Source organism: Tyto alba, unplaced genomic scaffold (assembly GCF_018691265.1).
Source record: "Tyto alba isolate M040663 unplaced genomic scaffold, T.alba_DEE_v4.0 Super-Scaffold_28, whole genome shotgun sequence".
NCBI lineage: Eukaryota > Metazoa > Chordata > Aves > Strigiformes > Tytonidae > Tyto > Tyto alba.
In genome coordinates, this window is record NW_024881302.1 from 15,545,012 (window position 1) to 15,566,096 (window position 21,085).

At 37.1% G+C, this 21,085-nt stretch overlaps 1 protein-coding gene across 15 annotated transcripts in view; it reads right to left on the reverse strand.

Annotated features, from left to right (window-relative positions):
• Positions 1-21,085, reverse strand: part of RBFOX1 (RNA binding fox-1 homolog 1) — a 1,320,820-nt gene that overhangs the window by 697,830 nt on the left and 601,905 nt on the right. The window contains exon 1 of one of the 15 annotated variants that reach the window (XM_042798378.1): positions 5,380-5,693. The exons of the other annotated variants lie outside the window; for them this stretch is intronic. Within the exon in view, the coding sequence (XP_042654312.1) occupies positions 5,380-5,424 (45 nt within the window). The 5' untranslated portion in view covers positions 5,425-5,693. Of the gene's footprint in view, positions 1-5,379; positions 5,694-21,085 lie in introns of those variants that run through there. 15 annotated transcript variants of the gene reach the window in all.

Consider the following 21,085-nt stretch of genomic DNA (forward strand, 5'->3'; position numbering starts at 1 on the left):
GTCAAGATGGAAAAATGGGACATCATGCCACTGCTTCTCATATAGACCTTATCAGTAAATAAATTTTTAAAAATATCTAAAGTCTTCAAATGAAAACATTTGATGATACTCATTTTTGTTCTAGCATTGCAAAATATTCTGACAAAAAAATAACGATTTGATGTTCCTCTGTATCACAATCAAATACCAAACTTTGCCTGCATACACAGCTGAGAGCAGATACATTCTTCTGAGAAATTAATCTCTTCCTTTTACCCACACCTCTTGTTGAAATCACACATTAAAAGTATGGGTCATGAAAAATCAGAGCCCAGAGCTGAACTGCAGTCCCCAGAATTACAACAGCACAGGACACATTGTGTCAGAAAGGTAGAGTAATTTTAAAAAGGCAAACACTTGATGCTAACAGGACAACGTGCATGCCATGTAAAACAGTACAAAAGGAGAGAGCCGGGATTCTCCAATAGGGCTTTGATGTAAATGTCATGTTCTTACAGCACTTGCTCCAGTGTGGCAATAATTCCTCAAAGATCCTGAGTCTCATCTTAAATGACATTATTCCCTCAAACAATGCCATTTTTGTTAGAGCATCATGTAATAGTGCAAGTTCTCAGCAGCAGACAAGTCACTGTCCAAATAAGCAGCAGTGATGTACCACATCCTCTCACTTCACTTTGCAGTAATGCATTTTTACAGCTAAAGTAGAGAGCCATTAGATTCACATTAATTAGTAGTCAGAAATAAAGTCGTCGTACAAGCTACATTTTACTTACCTGAACAAAGGATCAAACCTCATTCATCGATTACTATCATTCATGTCATTAGAAAGTTCAACTTCAACAATGAAAACATTTACGTTAAAAACCCCTAAGCACCTGTCCAGAAAGCACCACGGCACAAGTAGACAGAACAATTTTGATTTGCAAAGGGTGGGAGGTTGTTCTTACCATTTTACATTAAGCTCCAAGATACAAGCAATGAATTGATGATCTTTGCTAAAGCTCTAATCAAGTTCAGGTTGGTCCATTAGTCACTAGTACCAGGACGTACAGCTGGTTGCTTCCCTCCTCTTTTCTAACCAGTTAAATTTGCAATAATTACTAGATAGGAAACCTGCTAAAAATTAATGAAAAGCAAATACACAAAAACAAAAGCGTAAAAAAAATATGGATCGTCTGGCCTTCCACATGAAAATTTTAGTTTTATTTCTAATAATCTTTAGCAATTTTTTTAATATTAATTAATTAAAATGCATGCTTTTATTAATTCCTAAATATTAAACCAGTATATTTTTAATTACCTCTACCAAAATGCAGGTACACAAATGAGTAGGTGCTGAACACCAGGTATACTAATCTGAAGAAAATATTAGTGTTTGATTCTCCTATCAATAAAAATACTTAAATAAAAGCTGAAGGTGCAAATGAAAAGCAAGAGGATTTTCAGGAGTTTGAAGTTTGGAGGTGTACTTTTTTTGTGAACACGCGATAGAAAAGAACATTTTTAAGTTTTTATGTATCAAAAAAATAATGGAAGCATATTAAGTGAAGGCAGTAAAAGTGGGCTTTTTGTCATGTTTAATTGCTTGAATTCATAACCTAGCTTTGCTGAATCTGGATGCTACTGCTGACTCAAGCGGTTTCTCCATTTTAGTACTTTAAAAAAAGTTTGTGTGTGTCTCCATGTTTGTGAAAGGCAACTAATAAGCCTCTGTAATACTACAGCATTTTTTAAAATATTCCTGACCATCAGAAAAATATCACTCTTCAGAAGCCTTATTGCTGTTCATGAATTCTGTAATTAACTACAGAACAAAAATAGTCTCTGATTGCAACCTGGTGGAAGAAGCCATACTGTGCTTTATTTTTGATGACAACAAAGGGAAATCACAGCCCGTGCAATTTAACATGGTTAACTGACATCAAATGTAGAATGGGAATGATAAAGACAACTCTAAAGCAGAAATGCTTACACTCTATTCCAACCCCCCAAAGCAAACCCATTCTCACACTGTCCAAACTGAAGTTCAAGTAAAATAAAAGTAGTGAGTATACAGTATCACTGAAGACAGCAACTTTGCTACATCCCTTAACATCTCCATTTGATACTTTAAAAATAAAAAAACAAACAAAAAGGAAAATATTTAATCCTACAGGTACATTACAGCTATCAAGAGGTCCCAGGTTATAAAATTAAACTTCATCCACAGACAAACTTGCGAAGAAATGCTACCAGAAGAGAGGCTGTCACACATTTATTTCTTTTCACTCACCTAACTATCTGGTATCTCACCCAAATGCAATCCCACAGCATTTGAAATCTAGAGGAAACATGTTTATGATGCACCTTTTGAAATGAAAAGCCTGCTCTTTTCTTCCATCTAGTGACTATATTCTTATGGTACATCTTGTGTCCAAAAAGGCACACCTGTGAGAACTGATCATCTATGTATCAGTGTGTTCAACTGAATTTGTTATTTCCTGACAACTCAATTTATGTGAACATATTCCAAAACAAAATTAAAGGCAGATAAATTTTCTAAATTAATTTTGAGATGGATTGAAAATATTACTATTTATGGCAGAATAATAGCTCTGAGAAGTGAACTTTGAAATGTATAAACTTTATGTGAGAATAAGTTATGCTTAGTTCCTAGATGTTGTAAAATATATCCCAGCCTTAAAATACATGTAAAAAAAACCCAAACACTGAAAAATCATCTGAAGTAATCAAGGCCTTCTGTGGTCTTTGTTCCCATCTGCAAATTACAGAAACACACTATCTTGTGGCATAATCATTCTAAGTAAAGTTCCAAAATCCTTATCACTGAGGTCTACTAAAAGCTTGACTTTAGTAGACTCAAGATATCTTAAAAATAACTCCTTCTTAGCATGTTACTTAAATTACAATATGAAGTAAAATTCAGACAATATATTTTCTATGATTAAAATTCTCTAACCAATTTTTCCTTTACTTTAGTTTTCATGGTATTTTTTCACTATTACTGACACAATAACTTAAAAGCAAGAGTCAATCATATTTCTCTACCTTCCCCTTTCCAATTTGATGCTTCATTTGCCATTTCTAACATATTACTCTTAATAAAATTTATTAATGCTTAATAGTAATGCTTTTAATGACAATAGAAAAAGTCCAAACTTCCAATATTATACTTAAGGACATTTTTCTAACCTTTTATAGCATTCAGAATACCACATGGCTTATCACTGATTAAATTGATTTGTAACTTGTTCCTGGAAAAGTTCTGTGTTTTATGTGCAGAACCGAGATCCTAAGTGAGAATTTAATCAAAAAAAAATTTGAACAATTCCATTATACAGATACTACTGAAGTAACTGGTTTGGAGCTAGAAAGACTGAATAGAGCACCTTGCAAGATAATAATAATAAAGTTATTTCATCCATCTATTGTTATGTTATTCTGATTTCAAATATTTATTCATGTAGGAGTAGATAAAAACAGAAAGCTCAATCTTCCTAAAACTGTGCTTGGAAAGGGTTGTAATTAATTCTACTTATACTTGCCTAGTTATCAGTGTATTGGATGTTGAGATGGCACTGACTAAATATAACTTCTAGCCCACATACTGAAGGGAAGGCAATGGGAATGTGAGATATTGTATGTTTACAACATCTAAAATACCAAGACATTTGGTGCTGCTGTAGGAAGAAAAACTCTGAAACAGACAATCAAATCCCTAATAGATATAAAGGTTTAAAGAAAGTAAAACTGATGATTGACAGAGGCAATACACAAGTACTCACAGAGAAGCACCTATAAAGGATCAAAACCCCAAGTCCACCTTGTCTCCATTAAATGATTCAAATATGAAAATGGTGATAACATATACCACTACTGCTCTTGCTGTGAATATTAAATGAATAATGAAAAGCTATGATTTATGAACAGATTATCAAGACTTTCGCGCTTTATACATGTCTATTGCTCCATTTTAGAAATGCATATGAAACCAATGTACTGTAAATAAAACATTTTTTTTCAGGTATTACATAAGGAAAAATAATTGTGAACTTTCTATTTAACACTTACATAAATCTTAATTACTTCTTTATCAACACCGAATTCCTTATCACTGCAGAACTGAAAAATACAAAAACTGTTCTGGATCTTACTAAATTCCTAAATATCCATCTAAATAAAATACCTGAGGTAGAATTTACTGCACGGTCCTGAAAGCAATGTGATTTCATGGTGCCTAAGCTGCTAACCAAACCCTTGCTGTTTGAGAAGCACAGAGCCAGAGCCCAGCATTCCACTACTGGACTGTGCCGTGCCATAGTCTCCTACATGTGACAGCAAGTCTTTTAAAAAAATATCATACTCCTATTAGAGTATGGAAGAGATTCCTTTTTAAAAAAGCTAGCAAAACCCACTTTCCCTACTCCCCTCAGTTTTTTTTCCACACTTTGAAGCGTGTGGGGTTTTTAAAGAAAGAACATTGCTAAATTCAAAATATTTAAATTACTCTGCAATTATATCCGGCTGGCAACTGATACGCATTTTTAAATCCCAGTCTTTTATACTCTATTTCTTTTTAAAATGTATATACAAGGAAATGGATTGTTAGCCCAATTTATCTCCATGTTTAAATTGTATTTATGAAGAGAACGTTCCTGTCATTTTATCCCATGTATTTTAACAAGTACAGTAATAAAACTTTAAAATCCACTGATAAATTGTGTTCTCTAACATTGTGATATTATGATGATAATACACAGATACCCTGAAGTTAAACATGCAAGCAGTTTGGTCATGAATTCGGTAAACTGTCTACTAAGAGGCAATAATTCATCTGACAAAACCATTTCTAATGAGATTCCTGCCATATTTCATATAAATGCTAATATATATCCCATCAAAAGAAAGTTAAACAGCTCTTTGAAGATGAAGTTCACATAAACTTCAGCCAGTCACAGAGGAAGGACAGATAATCCCCCCCCCCCCCCCGTTATTTGCTGTAAGCACCACACACATTCGTGGGTTCCCCCCCGAGCAGAGCCGTGCCGTACACGCACACACACGGACACGCAGGGCAGATGCGCGGGGCGGATCAGACGCGGCTCCGCCAGCGCCCGGAGTTCGCGCCCGCCACGGCCCGGCCGCCGCTCGGGGCTTGTGCCACCAGCGGCGCGGTTGCCCACGCCGCCGGCAGCCCCACGCCCACGCCAACCTCGCCGCCCGCAGCCCCGCGCCCACGCTGACCCGGCCGGGCAGCCACCGCCGGCGGCTCCCCAGCAGCAGCCCGACACGCCAGCTCGCCCCCCCCGCAGCCCGCCCGGCGCTCAGGGCCGCCGGCTCCCGCTCCCCGCCGTTCCCCCCGACCTGCCTCCGCCTTACCTGAAGGGCATCTCCCACGCCTGCAACCAGCTGCCAAGATTTCATCGTCGGCTGCGGAGCGCGTCCCGCTCCCGCGCCGTGCGGAGGGGCGCGGAGGGGCGCGGAGCGGGGCGGAGCCGCCCGGGGCACGCACACCTGCGGCTGGCAGCCCGCGGGCCGCACCCCCGGCACACGCGCGGGAACGCTACACGCGGGACCCGGCGAACCGGCCGCGCTTCAAGGTCGGCTCCGGCGGGGCAGAGCGGGCTCCGGCGCCCAGCACCCGGCGCCCAGCACCCGGCGCCCAGCACCCGGCGCGGCCCCGGCCCCGGCCCCTCCCCGCCCCGCCCGGGCCGGGCCGGGCCGGCTCCCGCCGCGCGTGTCCCCGCCTCGCTCCTTCAAGCATTAAATATGGAGCACATGACAGAGTAGGGCACCTTGCACAGTCCTCCGAGCCCGCACTTGACAACCTATTCTAACTCACCAGCAATGAAATGTCTACAGGCAGAATGTAAGCACTTCCAATTACTTACGCTATACCTACATTATTCAAAATGTCTGTGGGACAGTATTTATGACTTTCAATATGCTGCGCTCTATATACTGCTACAAGATGTTAAAGCCCTTCTGTTTTTTTTTTTTTTTTATTTCCCTTGCTGTGTCCCTGATAGGCTTTGCATTCAATATGCATTCAATGAAGTCATTTTGTTTTATTTGTAGATAAGAGCAGTTCCACACTAGCTTAGCTAAAAACCACAGCCTTGCAGGAAAGGAAGGCGGGCAGGGGAAGAGCAGATTACATTCAATAAGCCATTTATTGACTGTTCTAATGTATGTATAAATATTAGATATTTATTAAAATAGTAAACGGTGCTAAAGTTTACAGGGCTTCACTATTTTGATTAATCCTATATAAACAAAAAGGTTAACAGTTTGTTATCTGACATACTTAACCAAAATAGTTTACATTTGTATTAAATGATGATTAATTTCCTGTGACATTCTGAATTTGTTTTAAAATAGCAATATTGTACACTAAGTTATTTTTAATACAAAACCTGGCGGGAACCAAAGCAAAACACAAACTTCTTCCACAAGAGATGGTAGCAATTAATCCATTTGTGGAGCAGAGAAAAAGAATCCATTTGTCTCAGATAGACATTAAAAACTGATGTCTTTCGCTAGGCAAAAGCACTGCTTATACCCTACCAAATAACTTATTTCAAAGTACATCTATTTATGCAACTGGAGTTATAAACTGTAAACAAATAACCATTAACGTTAAAGTGAAAAGTTCTAAGGATATCACTCAGAGGACTCCTCTAATTCCATAAAATGTATTCTCATACCACATATATACTATTTCTCAAAAATAATGAAAAGTTCAGTAAAACATCTTTCAATATTTATCATTATTCTGAAGTCAAAATGGAGACTAACATACTGATCTCTAAGAAAAACAAGTTCTTTTAATCAAACCCTTTTTACACATACAATTTAAAGAATTTGCACCCATTTTTGGCAGAACAGGAGAGACAAGGTTTAATTATGTTCTACGAAAATTGAAAATATACAAAATAATATTAGATTCAGATCCTGATCTCACAGGGTTTTCCTTGTTTTGAAGTTTTTAATGTAGTAACATGCACCTTATTACCTGAAGTGAAAAGCTATCTACCTAAGCAGACAAAGGGACAATTAAGGCATCATAGTAATAATAAGGCATAAGTGTACAATTTAAAACAGTAGAATGTTACAAGGGGTGACCTGACCACTGGGATAATAGCCAAAACAAATCTCAGAGCTCACATGGGCTTATCGTCTGGCCTTGGCCAAATTATTCATCTCCTCAGTTTTCCCACTTGTAAAATTAAAATAATACTACTTACAGTGCCTATCTCCTATCTCTTACTTCTCAGGAGGGCTCTGAGGATTAATGACCCTACAGTGCTCTGAAAATGAATAAACACTAACTGCTAAACCAGAGTTAATATGTTTCAGAGCATTAAAGCACTGAAATACTAGAAATTCCAATTAAACCACCTTGTGTGTCTGAACAGGATGAAGTAGAACACAGGGATTACTGAAACAGCATCTCCTATCATTTACAATCAACAAAATACTATGGGGTGACTTACAGTTCCATTGTCTAAATCTGGTTTTGATCTCCACCCATTCTTAGTATTTAGCTCAGATTTACATTAGAAATGGCACCATCAGCAATTGCCACTGACATTTTACAAAAATACCCTGTCCAGGGCAAGGCCCCTTCGAATTAAAGCAGTCAAGAAACGTTACCACTGCCCCAGGCCTGTTTCTAGCCTTTTTGGCACATTTGATCATTCAGAGGACCAGCAATTCTGGCAGATGCTCCATGTGGTACTCAGTGATGTTCTTCAGAGACTGCAATTCCTTGTTAAGGTAATGAAAAAGAGTTTAAACTAATTCATTATCTCATTAAACCTACATATGGGGGGGAGGGAGGGGGAACGCTGAGTGGCAAAGAATATCGAGCTGCAGAACAAGCTGCATCATCAGTCACAAAGTTGTGACAACAGTCAGATCAATCAAAATAATGGCCCAAATTTCTATATCCAACTTAAAGAAAAGAAAGAATAATAAAGTCCCATTTCCGTCAATAGAATTAATTAACTTGATAAAAAAACTGTAAACATTTATACATTAATTTTCACAACTCTCTAAATGGTGGATAATTTTGGTCTTCTGATTGCTTCTTCCACCTCACACATGGCCAAGAGATAAAAATCTTTAAATGCTCTAATGGTCAAATGATGCCACTGCTTGTCCTTAGATCACTGCACAGAGGAGTGCAGAACCTGACCTGGGATGCCATCCCCTTGTCTGACAGCACGGATACTTCAGCAGCTTTGTGTGGAACATTACCCGTTGGAGCAACAATGTTAAAGGAGCATCACCAAGACCAAGAGATAAATTCCCTCTGAAGTGATCTGCAGGATAAGCAAAAGCTTGTGTGAGAAAGTGCAACAGGGAAGAACAGGTTCTTGCTATGGTTCAGCTACTAGAGATCCTTGTCATGACTTCCTTACGCACATATGTACTACCATGGGGAAGGCATCTCTCTAACCTTTGTTCTTTCCACTAAACTTGCAGGGTCAAACATTACTTAACTGGAATATTACTGTGATGGAAGCAGCTACTGGAGTTTCTGTAATTCCAGATTTCTATCTTTTTTATTTGATATTTTCAAATAAATATTTTCAAAGACCTTACTGAATAATACAGAAGAGTGTCATCACAGTATGTCTCATGTTACGTCCTAAGTTCTAAATAAATGTAGCCGTTTATTAATTAAGTCCTTTCATCCTTTTCTTCTTAAAAAAGGGAGCACTTTTCCTCTGAATTTTCAACTTTACAATTAAAATTACTTCACACAGAAATAGACCACAGTTACTAATTGTAAAGTAAGTGCCTTTTAGTGAATGGATTGGCATGTTTGACTTTTTTAAAAACTGATTCTAAGGCATGTGTGTCATACCAGAAAGCTTCCAGCTAAAAATCATCAGTGTGTAATTGGTTCAGTCTTAAATTCTTCAAAGAAGTTTCTGTGCTATGGGAACTATTAAAAAGCTACACAATATTTGAAGGAAAATGAAGACTGGCAAAATCCAAGAGTAGCATCTTGAGGAAAAGGTAATTCTGCACCTGTACAGCTTTGCAAATACTCTTCATACAGAATAGTGGAATGTTGTTTATTCTATAATGCACTTATAAGTCAAATACATGGGCTCTGCATGCCTGATGGATTACTGCTGAAATGATTTCTTTCTACATGCCATCTAGTGATCCAGTAGTATTCCAGAAGGCAAGCCTAATGAAGCACATTCTGATGGAAAAATATCATGCAATTTATGATAAACATACTGCAGTTTTATTTCAAAATGTTTTATGGTTACAGTGTCCGAGTCTAAGGGAGACCAACATGTTAAGAAACACAGCATCAATCATATGTCACAATCCCAACAAGGCAATCAAAGCTCAAGGAAACCTATATCTGAGAATTCATAATGTTACAGTGATGCTAAATATAATCTTTTGGAGACAATCCAAATGAGAAGGATTTTTAAACCTGAACTATCAAAAGAAACAGAACCAGGAAACACAAGTTTTTCCTCCACCAAGCAGAATTTAAAATGGTCTCCAGGGGCAGGCTCCTGCGAGCATCTACAATATTGCTAACTTAACAATGGGACTAATTACAAGAGTACACAAAAAAAAAGTGGGTTTGGCATTAGACCTACATAAGGGATGTTCAAAAGAATCAGTGATATAATGTACTAGGTGTTTTCACAGATTATTTTTTGTTAATGTCAGTATGTTTTCTCTAGCCCCTTTTTCACTAATAGTATCTATAAAAAATTTGTAAATGTGATTATATCTATCTGGAATACTACTCATAACATCAAATACAGCTACACGAAAACACGTTCTAGACCCAAGACCACAACTGGAAGCCACTGAGAGGCCACCGAGGCCTCTGCCTGTCATCCTTTGAGGCACATACATTCAGAGGAGTCTGATTTTGGACCTCTCTACTTCTGAAGTAAAATACAGAGAGCGCAACCCCATATGAGACAGGTGTGAGTCTGACATGTTGACTGTCCGTACAGGCAGCACTCTGAGGAAAGAGAAAAGGATGGGCAAGATACTTAGAGATTTCTAGAAAATTTTTGGCCCTGAAAGTGAGCACAGAAACAATCTTCCTATGCAAATCTGTGAGGCATACGGAGGTACGATTCTGTTGAGAAATTGGGTAAATGCATATTTTTTTATTCTTAGTTCATGACAAATAATCAGCTGTAATTTTTTTTATTTAATCTACTTACATTTACAGTTGCTCTCTAGATTGCAAAACATCCCAAAGATACTTTTCTCATTAATATCAGATGGATGATATATACTTCCTACTAAAATCATACAAAGAGTTAAATATCTTTATAAATGTAAGATGTACGGCACTGTAGAGACTGTTACTCGACATACTTAAAACATATTGTCAACATTTAATATAACACAATCACACACATGCCACAAACTTGTACTCTATCAGGTAGAAGGAAGAGGATGGGCTTGCCTCCAGCTCAGTTACTGTGGGCCTTCTCTCCTTTAAAGTCATGTTGGCACAGAGAATGTCACAGCTTGTGGATGCAAGCAACCACTCGCTTATGCTCAGCTGTGGCACAACACAGTTGACTAATTAATTTTTTTAACTATTCAAGACGTGACACTTTATATATGGGATTGAATACAGATTAGCATTACAATAATCACAAAGCTTTTGTAGCCTCAAATTTGTCTTCTTTCATTCAAGTTTCCTTTAATGTGCAAATGAATGATGCCACTATGTATCTTGAAATAAACTGGCTCATTATAGTCATGATTTGTCATATATGCAGGCATTCAAAATTATATTAACAACACACAGTAAACAGGCAGATAAAGACACGCTAAGCAAAGGATACATAACCAACTGCCTGCTAGCCTATCCAGATGACTTCATATCAGTAGCATCCCGAAGTGATCTTATGAAAATTTCCCTCCCCTCAAATATTTATACATTGAAGATAACTTCACAAGTCGCAAGGGCTTTCATGGCCCAGTTTTAAACATGAAATGGGTTTGCCAGACCGAGTGAAAAAAGAGCAAAGGGAACATGAAGTTGTCTCAAAAATTCAAAACTGGCAAAGCTAGGAGATAGGTTCAGAGGAGAGATTGTACACACAACGAAAAGCAAAGATAGGGAGACAGGCAAGTAAGCTGGCTGAAGTGTTCAAAACCCTGAAAATAGCCGTTTATTCAAGGGAAACATAGTAATTGAATTACTTCTTAGATATTGTTAAAATTTAATGTAATTTATTACTTTGCATTCTTTGCAGTCTTTGAGATGAACTAAATCGATGTGTCTGGAGTCACTTCACACATCAGAGGCCACACCTCACCCAAAGCAAAAGGACCAGCGTGCGCTGTCGCGAAAAGGACTGCTCCTACTCACTGCTGGTAAACAAGGAGATTCCTAATTGAAGCCTCAGTGCCAGGGCAGTTAAATTATATGGTTTCCTCTGTAGCGAGATGCAAAAAATACCACAGAAATAGATGGTCCTTCAGAAGGCTTTACAGGGACCAATGTTAAATTTGTCATCCATCAGGGAATTTATAGAGGACATTTTATATCAACATCTATATACAATGTTTCCAAGAATAATTAGGGCACGGTATTTTTTAAAACAAATTTCACACATTTTTCTGACAAACTGTTGTGGACTTCTGGTGTTAATTTTAGCAGTTTCAATTGGATTTGGTATGGTTGGAAATGTAAGGGGAAATCTGCAGTAATCAGGATGTGACACTCATTAACACTTTCGCAAAATACCCACTGGATTTGCATAAAGGCTGCAAAGATTCATTGGTGAATCTTTAATATGAGCTCTCCCTTGGTTTCACTCCACATTCAGCTCCATTTGCCCTCCCTCTCTCGTCTCCCCCCCCTCCACTGAGAACTGCTGTAAACAGTTCATAACGAAGCACAATTAAATGTACTGAATAACTAAAATATACATATAATTACCCCAAAGCTTATATAATTACATTTAGAATTTTGAAAATTGCAAATATTTTCTGAGAAATTATTCTGTGATGGAGATAAATACTAATTGGATACAACAGCACTCCAGGTCACCTAATAAATCTGGAGATTTCCAGGCAAGTTTTTTTATGATCTGTGTATAAAAAACATCCATGGCACAGCTTCCTTACAGCACAGTCTTTGGATGTAAAATATCATTAAAAGATTCTAGAAAATGGATAAACCACTAAGGTGGCAAAATATTTCTGGTTCTGATACACACAGAACTTTAAGGTAAATTATGCCACTATTAAGGGAGACATTTCTTGCTATTACCAGCATTAAATAATGTAGCAAGAAATAAAAAAAAATTCTGGATCATTTAAGTCTTCTTTGATAAGAAGTACAAGCTTCTCAGGAGTCAATATTTACTATGTGGTTTTTAGCTGAACCATATAGTACCTGACTACATCAACATATGTCATTACAGAAGACCATGCAATATATAATGGAAACAATGCAATATATAATGGAACGTTCACAATTAAAAGAACAGTGATGTTTTTCTCTTTTGAATTACAAAAAATCCAAACTTATCAGTTTTTTAAATCTAAGTGAAAGTCAATATTCTGCTGATAAAAATGTTTTTTCGTTAACTTTGGTTTTAAAATAGAATTATTGTACAAGAATTACTGTTACGCTGAGCTCAGCATTAATAGGATACATTTAATTTTAAACAGATTTAGCATGAGTTTCAGAATAAAATTTTAAAGTAAAATTCAATTCTTTTCCCTGTCATAAATTCCTGTAAATACGCATAAGCGATAATTTATTTCTCATATGCTATATTCAAAGCCAAACATTTGTGTACAGGTTGAGCTTTTGTCGTGGTTTGGGCCTGGTTGAACAACGTATATGTAACTGAACAGCTGTACTAGATAATACATTATTTCACTTGCTTGCATTTTGAGTAAATTTATTGACTGAGAATCTAACTTCATTGCTCCTACTCAACAGATCATTATCTCTCTCTGATATCCCACAGGCACATGAAAGAATTTGCTGAAGGAAAAGACAACCTGAGTAAGTATGATGGCCAGGATGCATTGCTGTATTTTTACTTCTGGTTAAACTCTCAGGCTTGGATCATCTTTATGTCTTGTTCATTACTAGGTAGTGGAAGTATGCCAGGAGAAAAATGCACAGACAGGGTTCTATTTTGTGCATTTTTTAAAAAAACAAATTTGAACATCTGAATTTTTGGAATTTGGGTTTTCCTGCTGAACAGCTGTAAATTGCACTGAGGGCACCTAAAGTATACATACTCGTAAGTTTTGAAATTTCCTCTCTGACCACTTTTTATTTGGGTTTTCATTTAAAAAAAAAAAAAAAAAACAAAAAAAAAAAAAACACCAAGCTTGATTTTGATTTTTTTCTCTGTAAGTGCAACAAAACTTTTTGTTCTGTTTTGTTTAGTAAGCAGAATTCTCATTCCAATGTTTGAATACTTCCAAAGCACAACTCAACACAAAGCAACAGTAGATTTTGGTAAGTAAAAACTCAAAAAATTTTCACTAACTCAGCCTTTTCCATTTTTAAGTCTTATTCATCACAATAATATTTGTACCCACGTAAAATAACACAACATGCTTGAGATAATTTCAATATTCATGATAGCAATAATATATTCTATGTCATTCCTCAAGTAATTCTCTGAAGAATTCAAAAGTGGACTGTTAATGAGAGCAAAGCACTCTGACATTTACTGGCTGCAAGACTGTAAATCTTCCACCCAAAGTGTAGGACAAGAAAAATATTAATCAAAACAACATTGCAGGCTTTCACAGTGTACTAAGCATCCGGACGTACTTACACATGAACTTACTGACCTTGTGACTGAAGTGATGGCTATTATCGGACAACCACTATGAAAATGGTCCGCCAGAAAATAAAAAGTCTTTTATTTCACTAATTCAGATGGCACAATCATGCCTCATCTGAACACGATTTCTCAAAGCTGCCATATATGGTTCACCAGAGGCAATAAAAACAAGTTCATCACATATTTCACTTCTCGTTTCTCTGCCTCGGTAGCAGGAACCTTAGATCAAAACATATGCATGCTACATTGTCCCTTCAAAGAAAGCTATGTAAAGGTTACATGAACAGCCCTTTTCTGCCTTGCACCAGGTCAGAGATGGCAGGCTGCCAGCTGGGTGAAAAAACACATTTCAAAATGGAAAACCAGGAAAAGGAAGAGGACGTTGTGTATTCTGGTGCTTCCTCACTCCCTGTGCCTGGGTATCTCAGACATTTTTGGGGCGTCAAGGGGACAGAGTGCTCACTGCCTCACACACTCCCATACAATAACTCAGAAATAACTGCAGTATCGATAAAATACATTGCGATGACTACACGGTGATTTTTTGGGCACACATCTCTTGTGTCTGTGGCAATTGCATCTGCAGCATTGAAGAAAGCATCCCTAAACAAAACTCTGAAATTGGGTGCCAGAAATTTGGCCCTGAGGAATCTGAATCAGTATGAATTTCTTAAAATGCAAATAATATGGGAAAACAGACCAAATAGCTGGAGGATGGCAGAATCTCCTGGATAAAAAGATGACACATAAGGAATGAGACTGGGCAGATACATGTTGGCAGGCAGACTGAGCACGGTGCTCAGTGCAGTCAGCTGCCAGGATCCTCTTAGGATGAATACTCAGTGCAGGCAGAGGTTTATCCACATGAGAGAAATGCTAACTCTGATTTCTTGGGTATAAATTTGGACATCAAGGCTATGAATCCTTTCCCCCCATTCAATGGCAGAAAATGGAAGAACTCACTACTTGTACAGTGAGAGCTCTTTAACCTGGCAATGGAATAGAGATGCCAGTGTACAAGTGAAGAGGCATATATAGCTACTATACATTATTTACAGAGCTAATAAAGAGGTGGCCTGTGTCAAATAGAGCCATGTGCTCCACTTCCCTCTGACTAGCATAATCAGTACTGGTCACTAGAGAATAGTAAAGTCTGTGGAAATACAGAGAACAAGGAAAGCATATACTCTGAACTAGCCACTTACAAAAGAGTGTTTCCAAGAGCCACAGTCTGGCTACTTCTGCTCAATCTAGCACATGGAGCTAAAGATGGCACTTAAAGGGAAGACATTCTTCCAAACGAGGAAACACTGAACTACATTTTCATCACTGTGTTATGCTCATGTCCCTGCTCCAGACACTAAGTTCTACTGAAAATGCTTTTCCAGAGAGATCAGACTTCTTTTTAAAACTAAATGAAAAGTCAGCACTAGTATTTCATTCTACTGTCACTATTTTTAGCCTCCTGATTTTACAATTATAGTTCCTACCAAATGCCAGCAACTTCTAGTATGTTCTGAGGTTCAGATCAGTTCCTGGCCTTTGATGTCCTCACTTCTCTTCAAGACAACCCTCAATCCCACCATTCAGAAGATAATAGTGTTTTTACAGCATCTTAGTTTAAGTGCTACTTTTACCTAGAAAACAAAATGGCATTCACACTTTGAACAACAGAGAAGGAAAATAGTGCAAATTCAGGATATGAATCAGGGCAACATATTTCACATTGACTTCAAATGTATAAAGGTAATTTGTGGATATAAAATTTTGAATTAAAATTACAGTAATAAAAAACCTGCAAGATAACTTTATATCACGTTGTAATAAAATATTACTCAAAGGTTAAGTATGTTGTATCCCACTCTAGGGGAAAGTTAGAAGGAAAGAACAAAGAGATTTAGGAGATTATCCTTATATATATATAAAAGTATATTTTTATATGTATGATATTTATACCTTTATATATAAAATCACAGAAAAGTTCCCAAACTAATAAATTTACTGGGGCTTTTAAAAGAAATACACTGTACCATTATTTCATCCATACGGTCTCACTTCCTGCTGCTGCCCCGGGGAGCTGGTGTCCCGCACCGGGGTGTCCTGCTCGGTCCCTTACCCGCCCCGACAGGCCGCACCCCCAACATGCACGGAGGGCTGCATCCCTGAAAACAAGTGGATACAGCACTGCTTGTTTAGCAGAGTGCTGAAGACCCTGGATGCTGTTGCTGCTAACTATTCATGTCAGAAACGTCATGAATTTCTTGCCACTAATTCCAATATCATGTGGTGCTACCATCCACATATTATTTGTGAAGCCTAACTGATCTAGAACCTAACGCAGCAGAAACCAGATGTTTCTACTGAATTTTAGAAAGTCATTCCCTGCAATCCTTTTCTCTGCCTTTTCATATAAGAACCAAGACTTTTTATTACTTGAGTCAGCATCAATTAGTCAAGGAGATAGAAAAGATGGTAAAGATGATGTGTTAGGACTTAGGTAAATAAGATTCATTTGGAAGTAACTTGAGTAGTGAAAATGGTGGCAAGTGTGGGGAATTCGTAATATTTTGAGGTCTGAACTTGTTAATGGACAAGCAATGAGACTCTGGATAGGCTTCATTGCCCTAGACAGCCTAACAGAGCAAGCACAAGAGGTAACACATACAGCCCCAAGGAAGTGGGGTGAGGGCAGGTGGTGAGAGGACCAAGCAGTAAGGAGAGCAGTCTCCCAGAAGTTTATGGCTAGGCTTGAGTTAATGTTGCAGCAAGAACAAACTGGGGAGGAGACAGAGAAGAAAGGAAAGCAGTTACCATTCTGTGTACTGCATATCACAGTTTAAATTACTTCACTCTCCCCTGAACATCTGCCGCACTGAATAAACATTACATATATATTTATACACACACACATATTTAATATCCTCAATAGACAAGCAAGTACAACACATCTTGATTGTAATTATTTGGAAAATACAAAAGCGACAGAGATTTATTTGAATTACAATGCCAAAAGCAATTGCCAGTAATATCTACAGAAGTTATTTAGATCAGTTGGTTAAAAACAGGTTGGAAGGCTCTGACTATCAATGCTGTGACAATAAGGTGGCAACATCTTTTAATAAGATGGGAAAAGTAAGACTTATTTTACAAAAGATAAGACAATTTCCTGTATTCTTGTGAGTCATCACACATCATTAATTCTTTTTTGAATTATGCTAAGAACTGTGGGGTTTGGAAGATTTCACTAATTAAACATGAAGTCAGAGTAGAATGATTTTTGGAATACTACACCACTTAAAGATTCATCTATTTTTATTAACATACACATCTAGAGAAGAGAGTTGACCATCACATCAACTTTGCTCTGGTAGTTTTATTATTGCTCTTCTAACACTCACACCGTTAGTGACTTCAGCTGCTCTTCACGACACAAATCTCTTCCTCATAGAAATGTCACACCTACTATGCAGATTTCTCAACATATCCCTTTCAAGATTTTATAGATGGCTGCTCCACCTGCATCCTTAGAAGACTTACCAATATTTCAAGAGAAGAGCATTCTTCCAATTTTGTGTTTGTATACATTTTTGTAAGTACACATCACCTCAAGCAAATAAACCTTACGAACGTTATTTCCTAACCTGGTAAAGCTATGCAGTATTTATTGAAATCACAGAATTAATACTGCCATTATGAAAGCATGAAACAAAGGTAAAATTAGAACTCATTATTACCTTGAAATCTGGCATGAAACCTGAAACTAAATTAAATCTAATCTAAATGTCAAAATCAAGGAAAAGAAAAACAATACCAAAGGCAAAACTAGATTCTCTGTCCTAATTACTATTTTTTTTTTTTTTTAATATTTACAGAACAGAAAGACACAAATAAGGTATCTGAACAGTCATAACTGCATCCTGTGGAAGAATAAGTGGCTGGCATGTGTATGAAAGGAAACTTCTTTCCATCAAAGACTTAAAAAGATAGAGCTTTGTAAAACTAATCCAAATCTAGAATCTGAGAGCTGTGAGAATATAGCAAGATTTAATTCTCTTGATAAATCATATAACATATACAGATCAAGACCAATACAGTTACACAAAAGTGAATAATTTTTACCATATGCAAGGAGATATGAGATCATTTGTATGGGCACAACCCAATAACAACTGAACTAGTATTCATCCACCTGCGGGACAGAGAGAAATGTAGATGGCTATATTTCTGCAGCATCAACTGAAAGCAGAATTTAGGAATTATGTGAAAACATTCACTGAAACAAGAGGGTAACTTTTAACAGCTTTTCTGTTGAGAACTTGACAACAGAAGGTGGGATCCCAGCTACAGTAAAGAATGAAACCAACTAGTTTGTGTTGCAAAATGGGACAGGATGCTGTTGTGTTGAAATCTGCTGCTCCAATTATCTGGTCATTAGAAAAATGATTTGCCATTCTAGGCATCTTTATACACAGTTCTTCTGGACCCACAACAAAGAAACTAAGCTACTAGGTAGCAATACGAGAACCCTGGAAATGAAGTTTTCCCAGGAAAGATGCTTTCACTTGTGCCAATTCTAGTGTATAAATCTTCAAATAATAAGAAGTTTAACAAATGTAATACAGCTGGAATTGACTCAAATAAGCAAAAATGACATGCCTTCAATACCAAATGACTTTCAGGCCAAAACAAGGAGAGAACAATTGGAATTACAGTGTAAATTGCCACTGAACTATCTGGGAAGTCTGCATGATACCACCACTGACAGTTGAGCTGGCAAGAAAAGAGTTAGAAAATAATTGCTTAAAGACTGAAGAACACAGACCAGAGTACAAAGATTTGAATACACTAAGTGAAATAAGAATGGAGACACAAGGGCCAAATACAGGTTCACCTCCTAATCAAAGAGAGAATAATAGTACAAAAAGTACCATGACAATGGTCAGACTACCTGGCAAACGCTGTTCACTGTGAATGGAGTGAAAAAATAATAACCATCGTGCCTGAGTTTTCACTGAGAGTGAGGATAGAAATGCCAGTGAAGTGATTATTGTGCCAATCTCTACGGCTCATCAGAAGTGTTCGCACTCCGAGGAGAGCGGAAAGCAGGGAACAGAGGCAGGATTATCGATTTCAATCAGCGAATCCCATTCAGTGATTGGCAGAAGTAGAAATACTATCACAATAACTCATTTTGGGAAGGAAACTGATTAAATAATGAATATTTGAAGATGCAAGGCATATAATTTTATTTTTCATTCACCTCTTTAGAACCTCATACTGCACCTAGCATGACTTTCTTTGGACAACAGAAGCCAATATAGTAATTCCAAAGCATCTTACTAAACTAATCACAGGTTTTCACTGAAAAGAAAAGTAATAAAAGCAACCTTTTGGGTTATTATAGCCAAGACGAGGTAAGTGTATTTTCAATTCTGCTTTTTAACAGCTTAGAGAAAAAAAGACTGCCTTAGAAGCAGGGAGGGAAGAGACATCTAATAGACATCTCTCATGATCTGAGACAGGCTAAGGACAAAATCCTCTTGCTGCTTGTACCACTGAAAGTTAGAGTCTTCAAAAAAAGCTGCTGCAGAATGGAAACTCTCCCTAAATATGAAGAAAATGAAATCTGTATCAAAATCTGTGAGATGTTCCATATAGATGCAGTCCTACGCTTCAGCAGAGCCCTTCTACTGGTGAAGGTCTTACTTTCCTGAAGTAAGACTGAAGGTCTTCCAGTTAAATGAAACATAAATTTTTAACTGTTGATCATGCTAATTTTTTAGACACTTATAACTAAATTATCCACTAGAGAGCATAGCAACATTTTCAAACACATTCTGCTTATGTCTGTAAGTGCCAAACAAGATCTTTGTGGCACTCAAAGCTTCTCTTCTATACAAGAAATACACTAAACAATCTGTCGTGCAAAACAGAGATAAGAAATGTGCTTAATACAATGCTTTAAGGAAGAAAGGTCAACAGACCACAAACTTTTAATGAACAAATTTCAACAGTTTACAGCCTGGTATGTAGTTCTCAGACATTCTTGATGATAAAACTTCTTTTACATTATATACCTTTGTGTGTGTATACTTATAGCAAAATATGACAAAAAGAGAAAATGCATTCTTCATCCCTACAGGAGAAAAGCTTAGAAGCACTGCTTATCAGTATGCTGGGCAAGAGCTGTTTTTCTTCCTGTTCTGCAATATATTCTGATGATGTCATGACATTTTTACTTCCCATTAAAGAAAACCTTTCATCATTTACTATTTCACATTGCAACAGGCATCCTGTAAAATTCATCTTTCATTTAAAAATATAAATTAAATAAATACTTTATTTTGCTTTATTTTTCAGTTGCTCAGAAAAATAAAGGTATAATACATATAAAGTACCTTGGAATCTCTCCTATAAAATACTTGTTTAAAACTGTTATATTCCCATGGGCCTTCATCAATACATTGCTAAAGTGTCCACGGCATCCACAAATCTGAATAGCACATCTCAGTGCCACAGGTAGACAAATTAACTCTACCTCATATCTTTACTAAATATGTTTTTCTTCTTTTTCTACTAAACCATTCAAGTTAATCATTGCAGTTAAAAGACTAATAGCATAGGGCATCTTGCATTATCAGAAAAACGAAGAACTTGCCATATCTAGTCAAAGGTGTGCTGTGCCTAATTCAGAAGTGGCTAGCTTCAGATGCTGAACAAAAAAAGTCAGTGAAATTCTTGAAGTCTGAAATAAGCCACATGTAAGAGAAGTCTTGTTCTAAACATTATCACTTGTTTTATAAACTGGAGAAGAGGGGGTTTATAGAAATTTCTCATTTACCTTAGTATCACGATGAAAAAAAATGAAAATAGAAAGCTGACACCTACTACAGAATAAAAAGAGCAAGTGCTAGGAAAACATTTACTATCCATGGGAATTGTAAGCAGCACAGTCAGCTGTGAGGATGGCAAATCACTTGACAGCCATAACTGCAAACAAAGAGGAATGAATAGCAAGGTGGAGAAAATCCAAGTACAGCAAAAAGGGACAAATACATAGCGCAAAGAAGTTGTTTCATGAGTATAAGAGCTGACATGGATTTCCACATCTCAAATTAACAGGGCATTTAAATATCATATAATACAAATTACTTAAGTGCCAAATGCAATATAACACTCAGTGGCATTTCTTTAAGTTTTATTTTTCAATAGTAGATATTATAATTTAACATGTCTGATTTTAA